We start from the raw sequence: 18,356 nt of genomic DNA, 5'->3' as shown, positions 1-18,356 counted from the left end.
CAATTTTCTATATAAACATAGAAAAAAACTAATGGTTAATCCTTTGATGATCACATGTAAATATCTGACCTCACTGAATCTCATGAAAACTACACCGAACTATATGAATCATATTTAATCTCCGATCTTGATTGCTATTCTTTATTATTATTAATTATTCAATTATTGTAATTCCCTTTATCTTAATGTAATCTCAGTTAATTAATTGTTCTCAGGTGGTCAATTCGACGACTAACTCTCTCTCTCTCTCTCTCTCTCTCTCTCTCTAATTCTCCCGAATTTTCTAAGAAAAGATATAAAACTAAATAGTTTTGATAGAATTGAGAGAGAAGAATAATTATCATTAACTCGCACCCACAAAGTCCATTAATTATTCTGTTTAACTTCATGTATCGTTTTATTATTCACTGTGTTTCGACATTACATGTAATTATCATCCTCATCGGATTCACTATCATAACCACTCTTTTTCCTTTTCGAAAAAAAAGTCTTTATACTTGGTGTACCATCGACCAGGAAATCATCATCATCAGATTGATCAGCTTCTTCACCTTCAATGAAAAGATTCGCTTCCTTGATATTATATTTATCTTCAGCAATACCTTTCCGAACACGAGATAATTTATCCAGAGCCGCTTTAATAGCAGGACTTTTTACCTTCAACTTTCGACACTTCCTCAACTCGTCAAATTGACTTGGTATTACCGCTCTAAGTTCACTAATGTAAACCAGATACATGTAGATCTGGGGTTCTTTTTGCATTGCAAACTTCCTTTTTCTAGTCAGCGGTTTTTCTGCATTGCCTTTGTAAGATTAACTCTTCATTTTTACTTACGGAATAAAAATAATTTTCACAATCTGGTATTAATTGAATTTCGCGCTTTAACTCTTAAAGAGTTTACTGTTGTCAAGGTTTAAGAAAAACAATCGGTTTGTTTTGTTTTCATCGAAATCTTTTGATTGTTGATTGGTCAAGTATTCTAAAAGGAGACAATTTAATCGACAATTTAATCACTTATGGCTTTACAATCTGCTCGTCAGCTTTTGGATGAGTTGATGGGTCGAGAACGGAATCTAAGACCAACAGAGAAAACAAGTGATGCCAAAGAAGATTGGACTCATCCAAGGGTAAGAAAACATTTTGTCGATTGAACAATTTAATTTCTTTTTTAATATTCTTCAATTGTTATTAAGGCAATTTTATCATATTCTGGGTGATTAATCAATGTTCGCTTTTCTTCAATTTCTCTTTTTTTTCAATTTTCTCTTTTAGATTTGTAAATTTTTTCTAGTTCACTTTTGTCCCAACCAACTGTTCACCAATACAAAGGCTGATATGGGTCCTTGTCATAAGATTCATGATGATTATATAAAACAATGTTATGAGGAACACGCAACAAGGAAACAGAAATCAGTTTATGAAGATGAATTTATTAGGTAAATTGTTGATTTCTTATTGATAATATAGTTTTTTGTTTCTTCGGTTGATCCGGTGTTATGATTTGTTTCGGTAGTGGTTTTTTTCTAGTTCTCATTTATCAACATGTTTTGCTTCTAATTGTGTCTAATTGTTTTGTGTTTTTCTTTCAGATTTTGTCAGCAAACTTTAGGTGATGTAGAAAGAAGGATCAAACGGGCTCGTCAAAGATTGGCGGCCAGTCAAACGGAGAAGGCTGAAAATTTAACTTTAGGAGGGAATTCGAGTTGCCTTAGTGATGAAATTCAGGAGAAAATGCAAGAGATTAGTGATAGAATAGAAAAATTGTTAACAGAAATTGAAGAATTGGGATGTGATGGTAAAGTTGAAGAGGCACAAACTCTGATGACTCAGGTTGAACAATTGAAAGAAGATCGAACCGCTTTGAAACGAGGAAATTTATCAATGCATTGGATACAAGCGAGAGCAGAAATGGGCGCAGCTCAAGAAAAACAAATGGAAGTTTGTGATAATTGTGGTGCTTTTCTAATCGTCAATGATGTTCAACAAAGAGTTGAGGATCACCTGATGGGTAAACAACACGTTGGTTATGGTAAACTTAAGGCCGCTCTGGACGATTTACTTCAGAGGCGTCGAGCTGATAGGGATGTAGATCGTAAAGAGCCAAGAAAAAGTGAAATTAAAGATGAAAGCTCAGCCCATTTGAACGGGGAAGCATCAGTTGAGACTCGATCATCCAGTAGATCTCGAACTTCAGATTCATCGACTCGAAATGGTTCCAGGAATCGAATCAAATCACATGAAAGATCAAGATCTAGAACAAGAAGTGATCGTGATAGTCACCATAAAGCTAAAGACCATGATACCAGGCATCGTGACGATCGACACGATAGAGGACATTCTGATAGAATAAAAGATCGTCGTCATCATGATAGACATTCAAGTAGAGATGATCGTCGATCAACATCATCAAGACACAATGAAAGACGACGAAGTCCTAACCATGTTAAAAGAAACGAATCAACCAAAGATAAAGATCAATGACTCGAAGTATTTAGAATACAAATCGTTACTATTCTGAGATTCTAACATTTAAAATTCTATCAAAATTAAACTAAACTCAATTTTCTTCGTGGAACTTAAGTTAAACACTCTAACAATCAGCCACATTAAACAACTACGAACATCTCATGAAATCATCGCCATTTCTCATCTATCATTTATTTCGTATCTTTTTTTTCTTCTTTCGAATTTTGTAAAATATTCTTTCAAAACTATTCATTTGATTCGTTCAAATAACTGTAACTTACTCTCTGTTGATCATCAGTGCAAGAAAATTCGTTTCTCTTGTAAAATAATAAATGTAATTACATTTTAATTCCTCTTTATGATTAACTCACCGAAAGAAAATGAATCAATCGAATCCCCAACAATCTAATCAAAGATTCAATTCTTATCCTGAACAGTTCACTTGATCGAGTTCATTTTCTTAAACTAATTTTGACCTCAAGTTTCCTTCCTTGACCATTGGCTGGAGCGACATTTAATCACAATCACTCAGGGGACTTTCGATACAATTTTAAGATTTAAAGAAAATTAAAATTAAAACATGATTAAAGTTGAAGAAAAGTTTGTTAACAGTTTCGTTACCAAATGAGATTGTAAAACTTTGAAAGAGTCAAAGTTAATTAAATGAAACGAGTAACGATGATTATGATTGACAGTTAGCCTCAATTAAGTAATAATTTTAAGAGGAACCGACGACATGATTGAACTTTAATTTGTATCAATACTATTGAAGTAAAGTAAATTTATTCAATCAATTGATCATTTTGATACTTTCAATGAAAATTATGAAACAGTTTAGATTGATACGTTTAGATGATTGAGTTTCACCAAGCAAAGGGTCAGTTCAATGGTCAAATATTTGATATTCAAAAGAAACGTTTAGTTCATGAGAAAATAATAGTTGTCATGTTTTATTAGAACTTTTTTTTATTAATATTATTTGAGATGATTGGCAACAATTAATAAAAGAATGAGAGAGAGAGAGAGAGAGAGAGAGAGAGAGAGACAGTGAAGGAAGATGAAGAGGTGGAGTATTAGGAGATGGAAGAAGACAAAAGAGATGAAAGATAAAGTCGAAAGAAATCAAAATGAATGGAAGATTAAAGATGAAAAGATGAAGATGAGAAATGAAGATGAGGATGAGGATGAAAATGATATTGATTTTTTATTCTTTTTCGTGGTTTTGTTTAAGAAAATATTTCGCATCGCTCCTTATTCCCAGGTCGACATCGACCGACATCTTTAACGAAAACTTGATCGGCTGGACAATGATGGACGAAAGCTTGAAGCTCTTTGGTTGCTCTTGATGCTGGAGCGCAAACAACAAACTGACCGCAACTATCTGGATGACCATGGACTCCACGGCGGCTACAAGTTGCTTTACCTGATGGAGAATCGATAATTACTGCTGGTCCAGAATTTTCGCCATCGCTAATTGAAGATGATGGAGATGATTCAGTTACTACTCTTCTTGGTTTAGGTGTTGTCACGATTGGTGAAGATGGTGAAGGTGTTGTTGGTGGGTTTCGAGGTCGACTTCGTCTTGTTTGTACAGGTAAAGGTCGAGGCGTAGTTGTTGTCGTTGTTGTTACTGGTATAAGATCAGCTGAACCTGAATCACTGTGAGCATAGTCAAGGAATGGTAGATCGGTATAAGTGTCGTCATAGTTTGTCCTTGGCGATGTTGCCCTCAATCTGTTACTTGGAGGTGCTGTTGTTATTGGTCTTAAAGGTGCTTCAGGTTCTCGAGGATGAACGGGTAGTTGATGTCTCACCTCTGGTATATTTGGTGGTGGAATTGCGATTAAAGCATCATTTGGATTACCGAATTTTCTTCTTCCTTGTTGATCAAAATATGAGGTCTTTGGGGTGGACGTTTTCTTGGTCTTCGAGTTGTTAATGGATCATGAGATACGAACACCGGAGGAGGTGGTGGTGGTCCAGATTGATCTCCGTTGGGTAAAATTGGTTGCTCGATTGCAGGGGAATCGATATTAGGTTGTGGACGACGAGATGGTGAATTATTATTTAGATCATCTTGGAAATTATTTCCTGGCTTTCGTCGGTCGGCAACACTAAATGCAGATTGAACTCGAACTCGAGTTGGGCGACGTCTTGGTCTTCCTTCTACCCCGACTAAACCTTCATTTCCTCCGACAACTGGCACAGGTCTTGGTCCAGAATCTGTTCCAATAATCGCTGGAGATGAGGCTATTTCTCCGGTCTCTCCGGGGAATCTGAAAACGTTTCCTGCTGATACTCTAATAGGCACTCGAACATCATCCCCAGAGGATTCACGATTATTCTCGACCCTTGTCACGGGAGATTCAGTAGCAAAAAGAACAGATCGGGTTGAAGATTGACCACCGAATCGACCTGGAGTATTGTAAACGAAAAATCCGTCAACTGATCGATTGTCAGGTTTATATTCACTTGGAACTGGACCTGATCCAGGTTGATGGACTATTGAACTTCGAGGAGCTGAAGATGATGATGAACCAGATCGACCATCGGGATCATTATAAACAAAGCTAAAAGGTGAATTAGTCCTTCCAGAAGGATCGACATTTTGTCTTCTAATATCATCCGAACCTGATGGAGATACTGTTGAGACAAGACCTTGATCAAACTGTGGCCTTCGAGGTCTCACTTGGTTCGAGGGTAGATCAGTGAATGCAGATTCACTTCGAACTCTCCTTGAATCTGTTTCAGGTAAATTTCGATTGGGTGTAACATAAGAAGGTGAAAAGAACGATGAAGTCGATAAAGATGCATCGTCTCGAGATAAACTTGAGATCGAGGAATCAGTGTCGATAAGTGTATTATAATTTGACGGGGAATTTGCATCAATAGAATCGCCATTGACTCGACCTCCATTACTAGACGATAGAAGAGCTTGAACTTTATCAACTCCGCCTAAACTTTGAACAAGTTGAAGAAGCTGATAAAGGTTATCGTTACTTGGCTGCGATCTTAAGGTTCCTTGATTTTGAGCTTGGGCCAGTTTCAATGCGGCTGCCAAAAGCTCTGGGGTCAGTTGATTAGATAAATTTGCTAAATGAACAAAATGTAATGAAGAAAAAAAATAAGAGTTAAGTTAGTTGACAAAAAGAAAGACAATTAAAAAGTAAAAACAGTTAATCTTGGCAAACAATTTAATCCGCGAGACTTAACGTTCAATTTAAATGGACGATTAGAATCAGTTAAATCTGATTAACATTCTTTTGGCACAACAATTAACACAATCATGATAATCATCTCTCATCAATATCAACCATCTTCCTTAAATTACTTCCCAATGATTAATAATAAATTTAAAGTCTTAAAGAAAAAAATGATTAACACAATTAACATGCACCCGAAAATTAAAAACTAATTAACCAAAGTTGAGAAAATAAAACGCCAACGTTAACTTGAATTTCTGTTTTCAAATTAATTGTGATTTTTTTTGCTGGAAAACAGAGTCAATCAAATTGTGTGATTGAACAATTAACAATTAAATAGGTTAAATATTAACTCGATTAGCTAATCTGTTATTTACTTAATTGGCAATTAGTGGATTTTTTTTCTCTCTCCATCTTTTTCCAATCGGTGATTAAAATGAAACACTAATTATTAGTATTCTGATGATGATGATGATGATTAACTGTAAACTTACCTGGGATAACGGGTGAGCTTGTAGTTTCCGGTGCTGGTGTTGTGGTTGTTGTGGTTGTTGTTGTGGTGGTGGTTGATGTGGTTGTTGATGTGGGTCGAGTCCTTTTTGGGTTCGATGATGAAGTTGATGTTGATGTAACTTTGCATTTGACGTTTTCGGGATAATCACAAGCCTCTGTTTTCGTGTTGAAATATAATCCTGACGGACAAGTGAATGCATGAGCCACGATTCCTAAATTGGCTGGACCTGAATCGAGGCACCAAAAGTATTTGCGACAATCTTTTGGATTCTTGAAGAAACCTTCATCTTGACACTCGAAAGGTACACCAGGATCGGGAGTGGTCGGTGGTTCTGGTGTAACGAAATCTTTTAATGTTGTTGGACGTTGTGTTGTTGTTGATGTTGTTGTCGATGGTTTAGTTGTTGTTGGTGGTGGTGTTGTCGAAGTGGTTGTTGTCCTTCGAGCGGAAGTGTAACGTCTTATTCCTGATTGAGCGGGTACTGGAGGTTCAGCTGGAATTAGTCGATTTCTTGATGAATCAGATGGACTGATTTGATTACCACCTGGTCGACGGCCATTTGAAACTGATCGAGTTACTGGTGCGATTGTTGTTGATGTTGATGGTACTGATTCTGTGGTAGTTTGACTTGATAAGAGAGCGACTTTCAGTGCGTTAATCAATGGACTTTGCTGACCGTGACATAGACCACGGAAATCGTCATTATCCAAAGTCCAAACCATTGCACCTCCAAGACCATTGGATAAAATAAATTTGGCCTTTTCTTTGATAATATCGACATCATCATAGGCGACCCATTGTTTATCATGATAAGCATATGGACCCTGAATCGTGGGCTCACTATTCTTGACAACCCATTTTTCCTCCTCGATTTTTTGACAAATCTCATAATAAGCTAGATAACCTTTCTCCCGTGTACCTGGCCCAGCATCGCCAGGACCATCGGCTGGTGCACTTACACCAGTTCGACCGCCATCAAGTAAAGTAAACGACCTACCATAAGTAGGAACACCAACAATTATCTTAGACGGAGGTGCACCTTGACTAATATAATATTTAATTGTCCAATCGACGTTTAATTTAGCGGCCTCATCGAATTTACTTAATCCCGTTCGACTCTTCAATGGTGAATGATGATCAGTTTCCGGATCGTAAGCAGTATGATAATCGTAAGTTAGAACATTCATAAAATCAACATTTCTAATGATAAAAAGAAAAGAAGACAATTAATTTGGAATAATTTGATAATCGTTTTCTCTCTCAATAAATTGCAATCAACTCACTTGGCGATCTTGGGAACATCGAAACCACGATCAATATAATCTTGTCCAGCGGGAACGGCGATCGATAATAATAATCGTTCCTTTCCTTGCTTATTTTCATTATCAAAGGCGTGTCTCAATTCCTATTAAACAATCATAACAATAGTCGATTAGTTAATTGTTTAATTAGTAAATTAAAGGAAATGTGGGTCATCATTACGATGAAACAACAATCATGTCAAATCAACAATTGTCATTAATATTTGTTTCCTCTTCTCCCTCTCTCTCTCTTTATAAGATATTAATTGCTAATCAATTAATTGTTGTTGATTAATTAGATAATCAGGACAAAAGGAATTATTTGTTTCCTAATTAGGTTTTTATCTGTTCTTATGAAAATGTTCATGTTTCATGAGATTCAGAAAGAGAGAGAGAGAGAGAGTTTTTTTTAATCCAAGTTAATCTTTAAGTTGATTAACGATAATCTTTCAACTTTGATAACTTTTAATAACTTTAATTGTGAAAACGCGAATTAAACTAAAATAACTTCGTCAGTTTGTCAATATACTTGAGATTAAAATGATTAACATGATTAAGATTAAAGTTAAATAGCCTGAGAGATACATAGAGAGATTTAAGTGTTTGTTGGGTCAGAATGAGAATCAAGCACGTACTTGACCACATCCGATGATCGAGAGATGAATAGAGATGATGAAAGTACTTCACCGGTACATTTATTTATAACTATTTCTTTTTTCATCATTTTCTTTTTTTTCGCAAAAGTTTCTATTGTCATGAAAAGTTGAATTTCTTTTTTAAAAACATGATAAAAGTTCAGTTTACTTTGTTAAATTCAATTCATTCATCATGATCTTCATTCACTTTTCACATCACATAATAAGAAATGAGAAAATATTTCCTATCGAAATTAAGATCAAATCAAATCTCCATTTCGATAAACTTTCTCATTGATATTGATTCATTTCCATCAAATCCATTAATCAACAATAATTTAATCTCAATTTCATTTGATCAAACAGACCAATTAAAATCTAGTGAAAAATCAAACCTTTCATATTGATTATCACACCTAATTTAATGTCATTCATTAATTTAAGTGAGAATATTGAAATTGATTGTTTCAAGTTAACAATCAATTGATTGATTTCAACTGATTCCTTTTTGAATTTTATATTAACTATCACTATTAACATAAGTTTCACTTTGATATTGACCTTTACTTATAATAATAACATCTATTGAATATTGACCCTGTTTCAAGGTGAATTGTGAATGAAATGAATCAATTTAATTGTAGGAGTTTATAGTTAGTTGATTGTTTCCTTTTTTTTGATTATATTGTAGCAGATTGGATGACTAATTGGAAACAATTTGCGTTGAAGGTTGATTGTTATAATTATGATTACTAAATCATATTAAGTAAGAGTATGAGAAAACAATAACTTGATGAGTTATCTTGTTGACAAGAGCGATTTAAATGAGAACCAAGAATTAAACTCTAATCATGATTAACAGAAACATGATGAATACATCATAACAATTAACTGTGTCTCTTTTTGTTTCAACGTGTTGGCTGATAATTATTCAAGTGTCAAGGAAATTTGTTGTTTTAATCACTTTACAATTACAATCATCTTGCTAATCTGTATGAATCAGCCCTCAAAATGGTTAACAATTAAGTCATTATCATTAATTGTAATCCAGTTTCTTTTTTTTTTACTTTGATATAACAGTTAAACTAAAGACAATTTAACAAGCAAATATCTTGTTACATTGTAATAGCAAACTAAATCAGCTGATTTATCATAACAATCAACGTCTCGTTGTATTGATCGTTTGTGTCGGTTCATTAGATTTGATTTTCCAATGATAATTAACTTTGATTGTAAAGTGGTAAATTTACCTTAATCAATATGGAATATCCTTCTTTATCCTCTGATGAACTTCCGTCTCGAAAACCGGGATATTCCCAATCCAGGTCAAGTCCGTCGAAATTATGTTCTCGTAAGAATCGAATGACACTTTTAATGAAAGTTTGTCTCAATTCGGGATCGGCAACGAGTTTGGAAAATCTAAATGAAAACAATTAAATAGAAATCAAGTTAATTAGTTAAATTGTTTCGATCTCGTTTCATTTAACCTTTTAATTTGTTTGTTTTTAATCATCTTTTTGATGGTGGTGGTGGTGATGATGATTGTTAATTGTTTCGTTTAAAATAATAATAAAAAACGTGGGTCAATTTTGGTTACCTAACAATTAAGAAAATACAATAAAAACAAACACAACAACAACAACAACAATTAATCTGTTTGATTATCAATTCAAGGTAATAAAAAAATTACACTTGCAATTAAATTAAGTTAATCAAGACCAATTGAACAATAGATGTCATCTAATTGACCAAATTGTAATTACTTTATCAAACTAACAATCTAATGGTCAATTGTAATTGTGATTAATTTTATAATTATCAGGATTAAAGAGAGAGAGAGTGAGAGAGACTGTTGGACAATTATTAGCACTTTATATCCTTTAATTGTTGGTATCAAGTTTAATTAATCATTAAATCAATCATGATTTCCGTATGTTGAGTCATGTTGATTAACCAGAAAAATCAATCCCCACCCAATGGGAATCATGTTGATTGATTATTAATATCTTATTGCTGTGGGTTGATGATAATGTCCACTAATAATCACACGGAAATGGTTAATTTGTCTTTAAGGGAATCAACAATCAAACTGATTAATTGTGATTAACTTTTCCTTATTTACTCTTATTTTTCTTATCCTTAAGGTTAACGGTTAAATTGTTGTTGCTTAATGATCACCATCATCATGATTACTTGTCATTGTTTCATTTGTCAGTTTCAACAATTAATAAACACTAATCAATAATAAACACGAACACTTAATTTAAATCATGATAATCATGTCAAAATCAAAATCATCAATTGGGTGAAATGAATTGTAATCTCAATGGTCAGTTAATAGTAAAACAAAACGAGTTGAATACAAATTTTTGTATTGTTAATTTGATATGTAATTGACCAACACAATTTAAGGTAAATATAAGGGCTAATCTAATGTAAATTAAATTGTGAATTTAAACTGTAAATTGTTGGTTGTTTTTGATACGTGATTTTTGTTTTATATCAAATTATATTTGTAGTTCTGACCTTTTTTGTTAATCTCTTCTTGACCAGGATAACTTGTTGATCCTATTGTTTAGAAACGGTAAGTAGGTCTCATCTCAAATTTCAAGGTCAGTTAAAGGCTACTCATGGTTCTGTGTTATTACAACAATATATTACTATAATTAAATTGAATATATATTATATGAATGAACACACAATTGATTATATGTATTTCAAGATGAAAATGTTAATAATGAAAATGTTATTTTCATCAATTGATTTGATTTCATTGATTTACTCCAATGGTTTGTACAACTTGTTTTCCAATTGTTCATGATAAGAATCGGAAATTTGGGTTGATAAGATTAGAATGAGAGTAAATTTTGTTGATAAAGTGATTTTATTATATATATTATCTTGTTATCGTTTATTACTAATCATTTATGTCCAATCAAGTTAATCGTTGATTCAGTTGAAGTACCAAAAAAAAAAGTGGACGAGACTTTCTCGACTTTGACTGACACACAATCGTAATCAATATGGAATCATGATCAACCCTTTAACCTGATTTAGATTCTTAATTCTGTTTCTGTTGTTCTCTCTCACTTTAATTTCTCTCCATCATAATTGTGACAATTTACTTTTCAATTCTCATTTCAATGTCTATTAATATTGATTTTAAATTTCATTTCTAGTTCGAACTGACTGGAAGAAAAGTTTTTCTTTCACTTTGTTTCGAGAAAAATATTTTCTTATTATATTTCATATTCGTAATCTTTATAGTCCAATCAAGGATCTAAATTGTAATCATTACATCGTACTTTTCAATTTGCGGTCAATTGCTTTGGGCAATAGATCTGACTAACCTTTAAAAAGCACTTAATTAAAAATAAAACAACAATTAACTTTCATAGTGAAAGGTAAACGGGCATATTTGTTAATTGTTACAATTACTTTTCTACTTCAACAACAATTAACATTACATAAAGGTAAATATTGATGTTGGAAAAACTTTTACTTTAAAATGATTATTTATAAATTATCTAACTTTATCAAAAGAGATCATCAGTAATCAACTAATCAAAGTTAATTGTTAAACAATAAAAACTATGAAATTACAATAAGAGATCACAACAATTAAATAAATGAATATGTAAATGTTTGGATTGTGAACGATAATCAATTGGTTGGTTGTCACAATTAAGTTTACATTTTAAATTAGCGTTAATTGTTGTCTAAATTGTTTGGAGAAATTTTCTCAATCAAGTTTCTTTCATCTCTTTTAATTGATTGGGAATGAAAATTTTGTATCGAATGCGAAAAACTGATTGATCCAGACTTGCGAACTTTTTTTTTCTTCTTCAAGTCAATCAATGTTCACTTTCAATTAATCGAAACTTAATTAAAAGTTTATCAAGGAAGAAGAAAGTTGGTCAACAAACTTTAAATTCCAATCGATTAAATTAGTTAATTATGATCAGGTTATTGATTAGATTAAGAAGAAGAATATGAGTAAAAATAAAAGTAAAATTTGTGATAATCGAATCACAATCGAAAACAATAATAGTTCTGTCGGAATCAAAGTCGATGATTGTGAACAAAAAGGACAATTGGATTAAGAGGAGAAAAAAAAGTTCGAGATGATAAAATTAAGGATCGGCTGAGAGTCTTTTTTTTGTTAATTGTTCATTTATTATCTTTATAATCATCATATCGAAATTAATTTATGCATAATTAGCTTAATAAACTATTTTAACTTTTTTTCATTTCATTATTTGTTCAAGTTGAAAGCGGAAGTTAATTGAACATTATCATGAAAAGTTAGGAATAACTTTTTTTCTTTCTGATTCGGTAAATCAGATACGTGCTGTTCAAATGATGTTTTAATCAAATAATCGTCTTAATGATAATTTAAATCTTCTCGAGGACAGAAAATCACTTTCAATGTAAAATTAACAATAAACCATCAACAATCAAGCAATAATAAGCCAATAACAATTTGAATGATGATGAAAAGTTTCATCATTCAAATTGAGTTACAATGTGATTAGCAAACAATGAAAGTGTATGAAAGATTATGAAAAGTATTGTATTTGTGTCAAAATGATAATTATCATAATATATTAAATTGATCACAATCAAATCTAAACTGATTATGAAAATAATAATAGTTTAGTGATGAAAATTGTTTCAAAAAGTTGATTATGATGATGATTAGATGATGATAATGAATAAGAACGACATTCATCATCCTCATCATTAGACAATTGATTGGCTTAATCAAGTAACATGATAATATGAATGATGTTCAACAATATTATCATGTTGATGATGTTTGTTGTTGTTGTTGTTGTTGTTGATTATGATGGTGATGATAATGATAATGATGAAGATGAAGATGAATGAGATGAAGGTATATATTTATATTTGCGAGAAAGAAACAAATGGAGCTTGAGATGAAAATAAGACAATTTACTAATCAAGGGAGAAAAGTTATCGATCCTTAAGAGGCAAATAAGATGATGATGATGATAATGATGATAAAGATGAAGATGAAGATGCTTATGAAGCAACTCACCGTAACCTAGTTACAGGTACGGTATCCGTTACGGAAATGATGGCCTCCATCATTTTTTATCTTTTCTTTTTTCTTTTTTGTTCTTTTCATCATTTATCATGTTTCGGTTTCACTGGTAAACTTGATATTTATTATATATCGACAAGAAAGATGACACTCAAGGTGATTTACTCTCAATCGTCAATCGTTCAATCATCATCATGGATCACTTTCCGCTCCAAATTTTATCCCCAAAAAATGTCGATTCATCAGACATGAAAAGAAAGACCTGAATTCCTATCAAAGATTCTTACTACAATTCTCTTTCTCTCTCTCTCTCTCTCTCTCTCTCTCTCTCTCTCTCTCTCTCTCTCTCTCTCTCTCTCTCTCTCTCTCTCTCTCTCTCTCTCTCTCCATCTTCATCACTCTCACGTCCATTCATCCTTATCATCATCATCGTTCTCGTCATCACCTTGTTCATCACAGGAAAAATATTATCATTATCAGATTGATTGTTGATTATAAGGCAACACTTTTGTACTCAGATGACAATTTGTGCCAACCAACAATTCATCTTCAATCATCATTGATGAACCTTTCGATTTATATATAAAATAATAAACAATATCGTTGATTGAGAATATTATTATTATTGTCAATTAGATTTAATCATTTGTCTGAAAAAAAAGCAAAACAAAACAAAAAATACTATCACATCATCTTGTGAATGAATCGCATATCAGATTGTTAATTGAAACTGATTGTTAATTGTATAAAGTGAAAATCGATTGATGGAAAAATATAATTTTCAAATAGAGTATAAGAAAGTAAATTCCAATTGTAAGTAAACAAAGTTCGTGATTAAATTTGATTTGATTCACACGATAAAATTAATTCTCTACCATTTATCTAAATATAAGTTACAATAACAATAATTAAGCACAATAATCATCTTGTTGATCAACAACATGAATGAATATTAACAATTTATGAATCAATTGTGATCATCATTTCAAGATTGTTATAAAATCCTTAATGTTAATGTATAAATATAAACAATTAGAAAAATTTTTGTTAATTAATCAAGAGAAGGAAAAAATTATCTTATCATTAGGAAACAATTGATTTAGGTCAAAGATCAGATTGAAAGGTAATTCAAATTCATTGGATTAACTTATTAAAAGGATTAGAGGTCAATAGTGAGAGTTGTAAGTGTAATTAAAATTTTGTTTCACTCGAAAATTGTCAAAATTAAATTGTAATTAAACTTTACAATTTAATTGATTAAAAGTAAACATCCGATTTACTATCATTATTATTATTACTATTAAATTGTTCAATGATAATAATAATAATATCATCTTTAAGGTTAATGGCCAAATATATAAGGGATAATTTTATGAATTAAATTGCAATTAACTTTAACTATCACAGAATCTGAAATAATTAATCTTTAATCAAGTTGATTGTTAAGAGTGATCATCAAATTGATTATTATCTTTGGAAAGACAATAATAAAAACAATGATAATTGTAATTTTTGTCATATTAGATGATGGAAATGTTAATAATGATGATATTAGTTAATTTTAATTCTCGTTAACCTTAATCGTTAAACTATGATTAGAATTGCGAAAAAAAAAGTTTTAATTTTCCGCTAAAAATTTAATGCAATCAACTGGTTGATTAGCTTATTAACTGAATATTAATCATCGATATTAATATTTTAATAATATCAATTTCATTGATGAAAAAAAAAACTCAACATTAATCAACTACAATTAAAGTAAATTTAATGATATTTGTAATCAATTAGTTCAATTGTTGAATATGATAACTTGATGGAAACCATGATAATATTATTATATAATAATAACTTTTTGATATTCACTGAATAATGTTAACCAATTATCATCAAATCAATATTATTGTCACTAAATTTAAACTATTTATCCAGTTGATTTACTAATTGTGATTATAAATATACGATATTAAGATGAAAATATGATGAGATGAGTAAGAAAAAACTTATGAGATTCATATTATATTATCATGAAGAATTGAGTTAAAATTCATTCAATTAAAATTGGTTACAAAACATTAACTTTTAAGAAAATGATTATTGTGATAATGTGTTTAAAATTTGGGGTAAAAGTGACAACAATTTAATTGAAATTGTGTTCAATGGTCTGTTTCATTCAGTTATCATGTATCATGATCATCGATTATTACTTTAGCCGTGAATTGTTCATGATACGATGAATCTTATTCTCATCCTCAAAATGATTTACTTTCCATTTCGTAAACTCAATCAACTCAATCAACTGAACAGCGAAAGAAAAAAATAATAATCTCACCAAACATTTAATTGTAAACGACAATTAAATTCAATATTGTTTCATAGAAACTTTTCACAATTAGTAACGATCAAACTTCCGAAACAATTAGCAAAACCACCACGATGGTTAAATAACCAAGTAAATGGTTAAGATTAACAATTAATCAATTTGATTGTAATCATAATTACCTTTGGGAACCTTCATTCCAACCTCCGATTGCGATCATTGTTTTCAGATCTTTATTGTAACTCTTTAATCCGGTGAACTTTTTATAATTACCTGTAAATATAATTATCGATAAATAATTTGATTAGAATTATATTTCTACAAAGGTAACCATGAGATAAGATTAATTGAGGTTTATATTTTTCGTAAATTAATTCACTGATTATCATCGATAGAGAGAAAACTGGAAGTATTAGATTAATTACTCGTAACCATGGTGTCGTTTACTTAATAACCACTTTTGGTGGCCTTCGAGCGTCGTTAGAACGGTGAAAAAAAGGGCTTTTAAAGGGAACAACGTATATTTAACATTATTTATTGTCTTATTTACGTGAACCGGTTTAAAATTGATTCTAATTCTTCATCTTTTCTCTCGGTTTGAAGCCATTTACACCGAACGAAGTTACTTCAATTCAGCTTCACTTTAGGAAAATAAACAAAATGAAACTTTTTAATTATCGTTTTCATTTTGTTTTCTTCTTCACAATTCCAAGGATATTAATTAGTCTCAATCAAGTATTAGAATTAAGAGAGAGAGAGCTTATGACATAATCGAAAGTAATCAAGGTAATTTAAGATTAGCTAATCATCTTATTCTAAGTCTCTATCTATAAAATTTATCGAAAGATATTTATTAGAATTACTAATGATAATGATGAATAGGATATTTTTAATTTTCGATGCCACGAGTAGCGAAAAAAAAATTGATAATTTAGATGAGGATGATTAGTGATTAGGAGAAAATGAAAGTAATTACTAACCTTGATTAATATCATTATATGGATCAAATGCTTTTAGCTCAAATTTAGAGCTTAATCCACCAAAAGCGTAGATGAGATGAGTACAAAGGTAGGGATTGATATTTTGTGGCGTGAATTTGGCCAGTCCTGGTCGGTAAACGGCCCAATTGGAATAATAACAAACTATTTTCAGGTCATCAACTTCTATAAATATATTATATTAAATGAGAGTGAAAAATTTAGAATTAAACTTGTTCACAAATTTTATCATTTCCTTGAATTAATTCATTAATAGTCGAAAGTAATTTTGATTATCTTCCCTCGGCGAATCAGGTCACTTTCATCTTCGTCTTAATTATATTTAATATGAAATCGATAGAGAGAAAAACAAAATATCTCTGATCGGTTTACTTTTTTTTGTATTAGTTGACATCAGTTCAGGTCAATTATTATTATTAATTATCAATATAATTATTTAAGGTTCGCAATTCTAAATAAGTTAAACAACTTGATCAATTCAAATAATCAACCGAATTTCCAAAATTCGATAAATTTATCATCTAATATTATCATTATCGATTCCAATTGTCGGTGTTTAACAAACTTCGTAAGCACGAACTGTCAAAATCTGATTGTTCACTTGTTTTGATTGGCATTTTTTTTTCTTCTCTCACAATTTACAAAGCAAATTAACTAACTGATTTAATTGTTAATCTTTCGCCTAGAAAGTTAATCATTTCAAACTCTCTTAATACTCACTCTGGGCATTACAAAAGGTTCCAATGGTTAAGATAATTGTAACGGTAAAAGTTAATAAACTTAATGTATCCTTGAAACTTTTCATTGTGATGGTTAATTAATTTTCAACAACCGATTTAATTGTTAATACTGATGAAAGATTATTATTCACATTAACTGTTGATATGAAAACTTTAAAACAATAATAATAATAGCACTTTGATTCCTTGATTGTTGCGATCAATTTTTAATTTATTTTCCACTCTCGATCTCTGTAATATCACAGATATGTAACCACTTGGATCTAATCACTTAATTTGGTAATCAATTAAGAGCACAATTTAAATGACATGAACACAAAATATTAGGTGATTTAAATATCACCTATTGGATTAAATTATGTTAACAAAAAAGTATAAATTTAATAAACAAACAAAATTGATTCGAAGCGTTATAAACTTAATAGTTCGCAATTGTTTGTGTTCATCCAAATGAACAATCCAACAAACTAACACGAAACTTTAGTTTGTCAGCTTCTTTATACCGTTAATAACAATCAAGCAAAAAAAAGTTATTAACACAATTTTCAAGTCGAACCCAAAAAAACAGGTTCATCTGAATTACAGGAGGTGCTTCTCAATTTAATCACGTTTACGATTTGTATTAGATTGTATTTGAAATTTTATCGTCAATTGAATAACTGGAGTCATCTGGTTTCACCGAATCAAATCATTTTCTTTTTTTTATTCTCAATCAATTTCTAACTTATCGAGATTGAGCAAGAAAATGAACAAAATTAAATTTGAATTGACAATTAAGCAATTAAATTCAGAGGTCAGGATGGCCGAGTGGTCTAAGGCGCCAGACTTAAGATCTGGTCCTCAATTGAGGGCGTGGGTTCGAACCCCACTTCTGACATAATTTTTTTTTCTCTTTTTCCATGTGTGTGAGTAATTTGATGAGAAATTTGATAAACTTTTCTATTGGAGAGAAAAAAAATGGAAAAGGAAAAAAGATTCTATTCGCCCCCGGGTGGGCTCGAACCACCAACCTTTTGGTTAACAGCCAAACGCGCTATCCGATTGCGCCACGGAGGCTATGAAATTGTCAGAGGAAATTTTCTAAATCATGGATAATCTTAACTGGTGGAGAAA

At 31.2% G+C, this 18,356-nt stretch overlaps 2 protein-coding genes and 2 non-coding genes across 4 annotated transcripts; 2 read left to right on the top strand and 2 right to left on the bottom strand.

Annotated features, from left to right (window-relative positions):
- The first annotated feature begins 923 nt into the window (after positions 1-923).
- Positions 924-2,816, top strand: LOC128389640 (luc7-like protein 3). Its single transcript, XM_053349261.1, has 3 exons — positions 924-1,128; positions 1,274-1,437; positions 1,591-2,816. The coding sequence occupies exons 1-3, from the start codon at positions 1,018-1,020 to the stop codon at positions 2,480-2,482; spliced, it is 1,167 nt and encodes a 388-aa protein (XP_053205236.1). The 5' UTR covers positions 924-1,017; the 3' UTR covers positions 2,483-2,816.
- Positions 2,817-3,962: 1,146 nt separating this feature from the next.
- Positions 3,963-17,759, bottom strand: LOC128389636 (probable chitinase 10). Its single transcript, XM_053349258.1, is given in 9 exon segments — positions 3,963-4,148; positions 4,150-4,334; positions 4,337-5,560; positions 6,165-7,384; positions 7,468-7,589; positions 9,371-9,539; positions 15,688-15,778; positions 16,486-16,668; positions 17,224-17,759. Coding segments are annotated over 9 exon segments (3,333 nt in total). The 5' UTR covers positions 17,309-17,759; the 3' UTR covers positions 3,963-4,094.
- A 277-nt stretch (positions 17,760-18,036) lies between these two features.
- On the top strand, positions 18,037-18,120 carry Trnal-uaa (transfer RNA leucine (anticodon UAA)). The gene has a single exon. It is a non-coding gene; the product is annotated as a tRNA-Leu (tRNA).
- A 105-nt stretch (positions 18,121-18,225) lies between these two features.
- Positions 18,226-18,299, bottom strand: Trnan-guu (transfer RNA asparagine (anticodon GUU)). Its single transcript has one exon. It is a non-coding gene; the product is annotated as a tRNA-Asn (tRNA).
- Positions 18,300-18,356: the final 57 nt, after the last annotated feature.

The sequence above is a fragment of the Panonychus citri genome, unplaced genomic scaffold, assembly GCF_014898815.1.
Source record: "Panonychus citri isolate SS breed McGregor unplaced genomic scaffold, ASM1489881v1 Contig00109, whole genome shotgun sequence".
In the NCBI taxonomy this organism is placed as follows: Eukaryota; Metazoa; Arthropoda; class Arachnida; order Trombidiformes; family Tetranychidae; genus Panonychus; species Panonychus citri.
This window is presented reverse-complemented; position numbering and strand designations above follow the sequence as displayed.

Excerpts from the sequence above, each read along its gene's own strand:
- LOC128389640 (XM_053349261.1), top strand. The coding sequence starts at position 1,018 with ATGGCTTTACAATCTGCTCGTCAGCTTTTGGATGAGTTGATGGGTCGA. Across the intron at positions 1,129-1,273 it reads AAGATTGGACTCATCCAAGG|ATTTGTAAATTTTTTCTAGT; the intron begins GTAAGAAAACAT and ends TTTCTCTTTTAG. Across the intron at positions 1,438-1,590 it reads TATGAAGATGAATTTATTAG|ATTTTGTCAGCAAACTTTAG; the intron begins GTAAATTGTTGA and ends TTTTTCTTTCAG.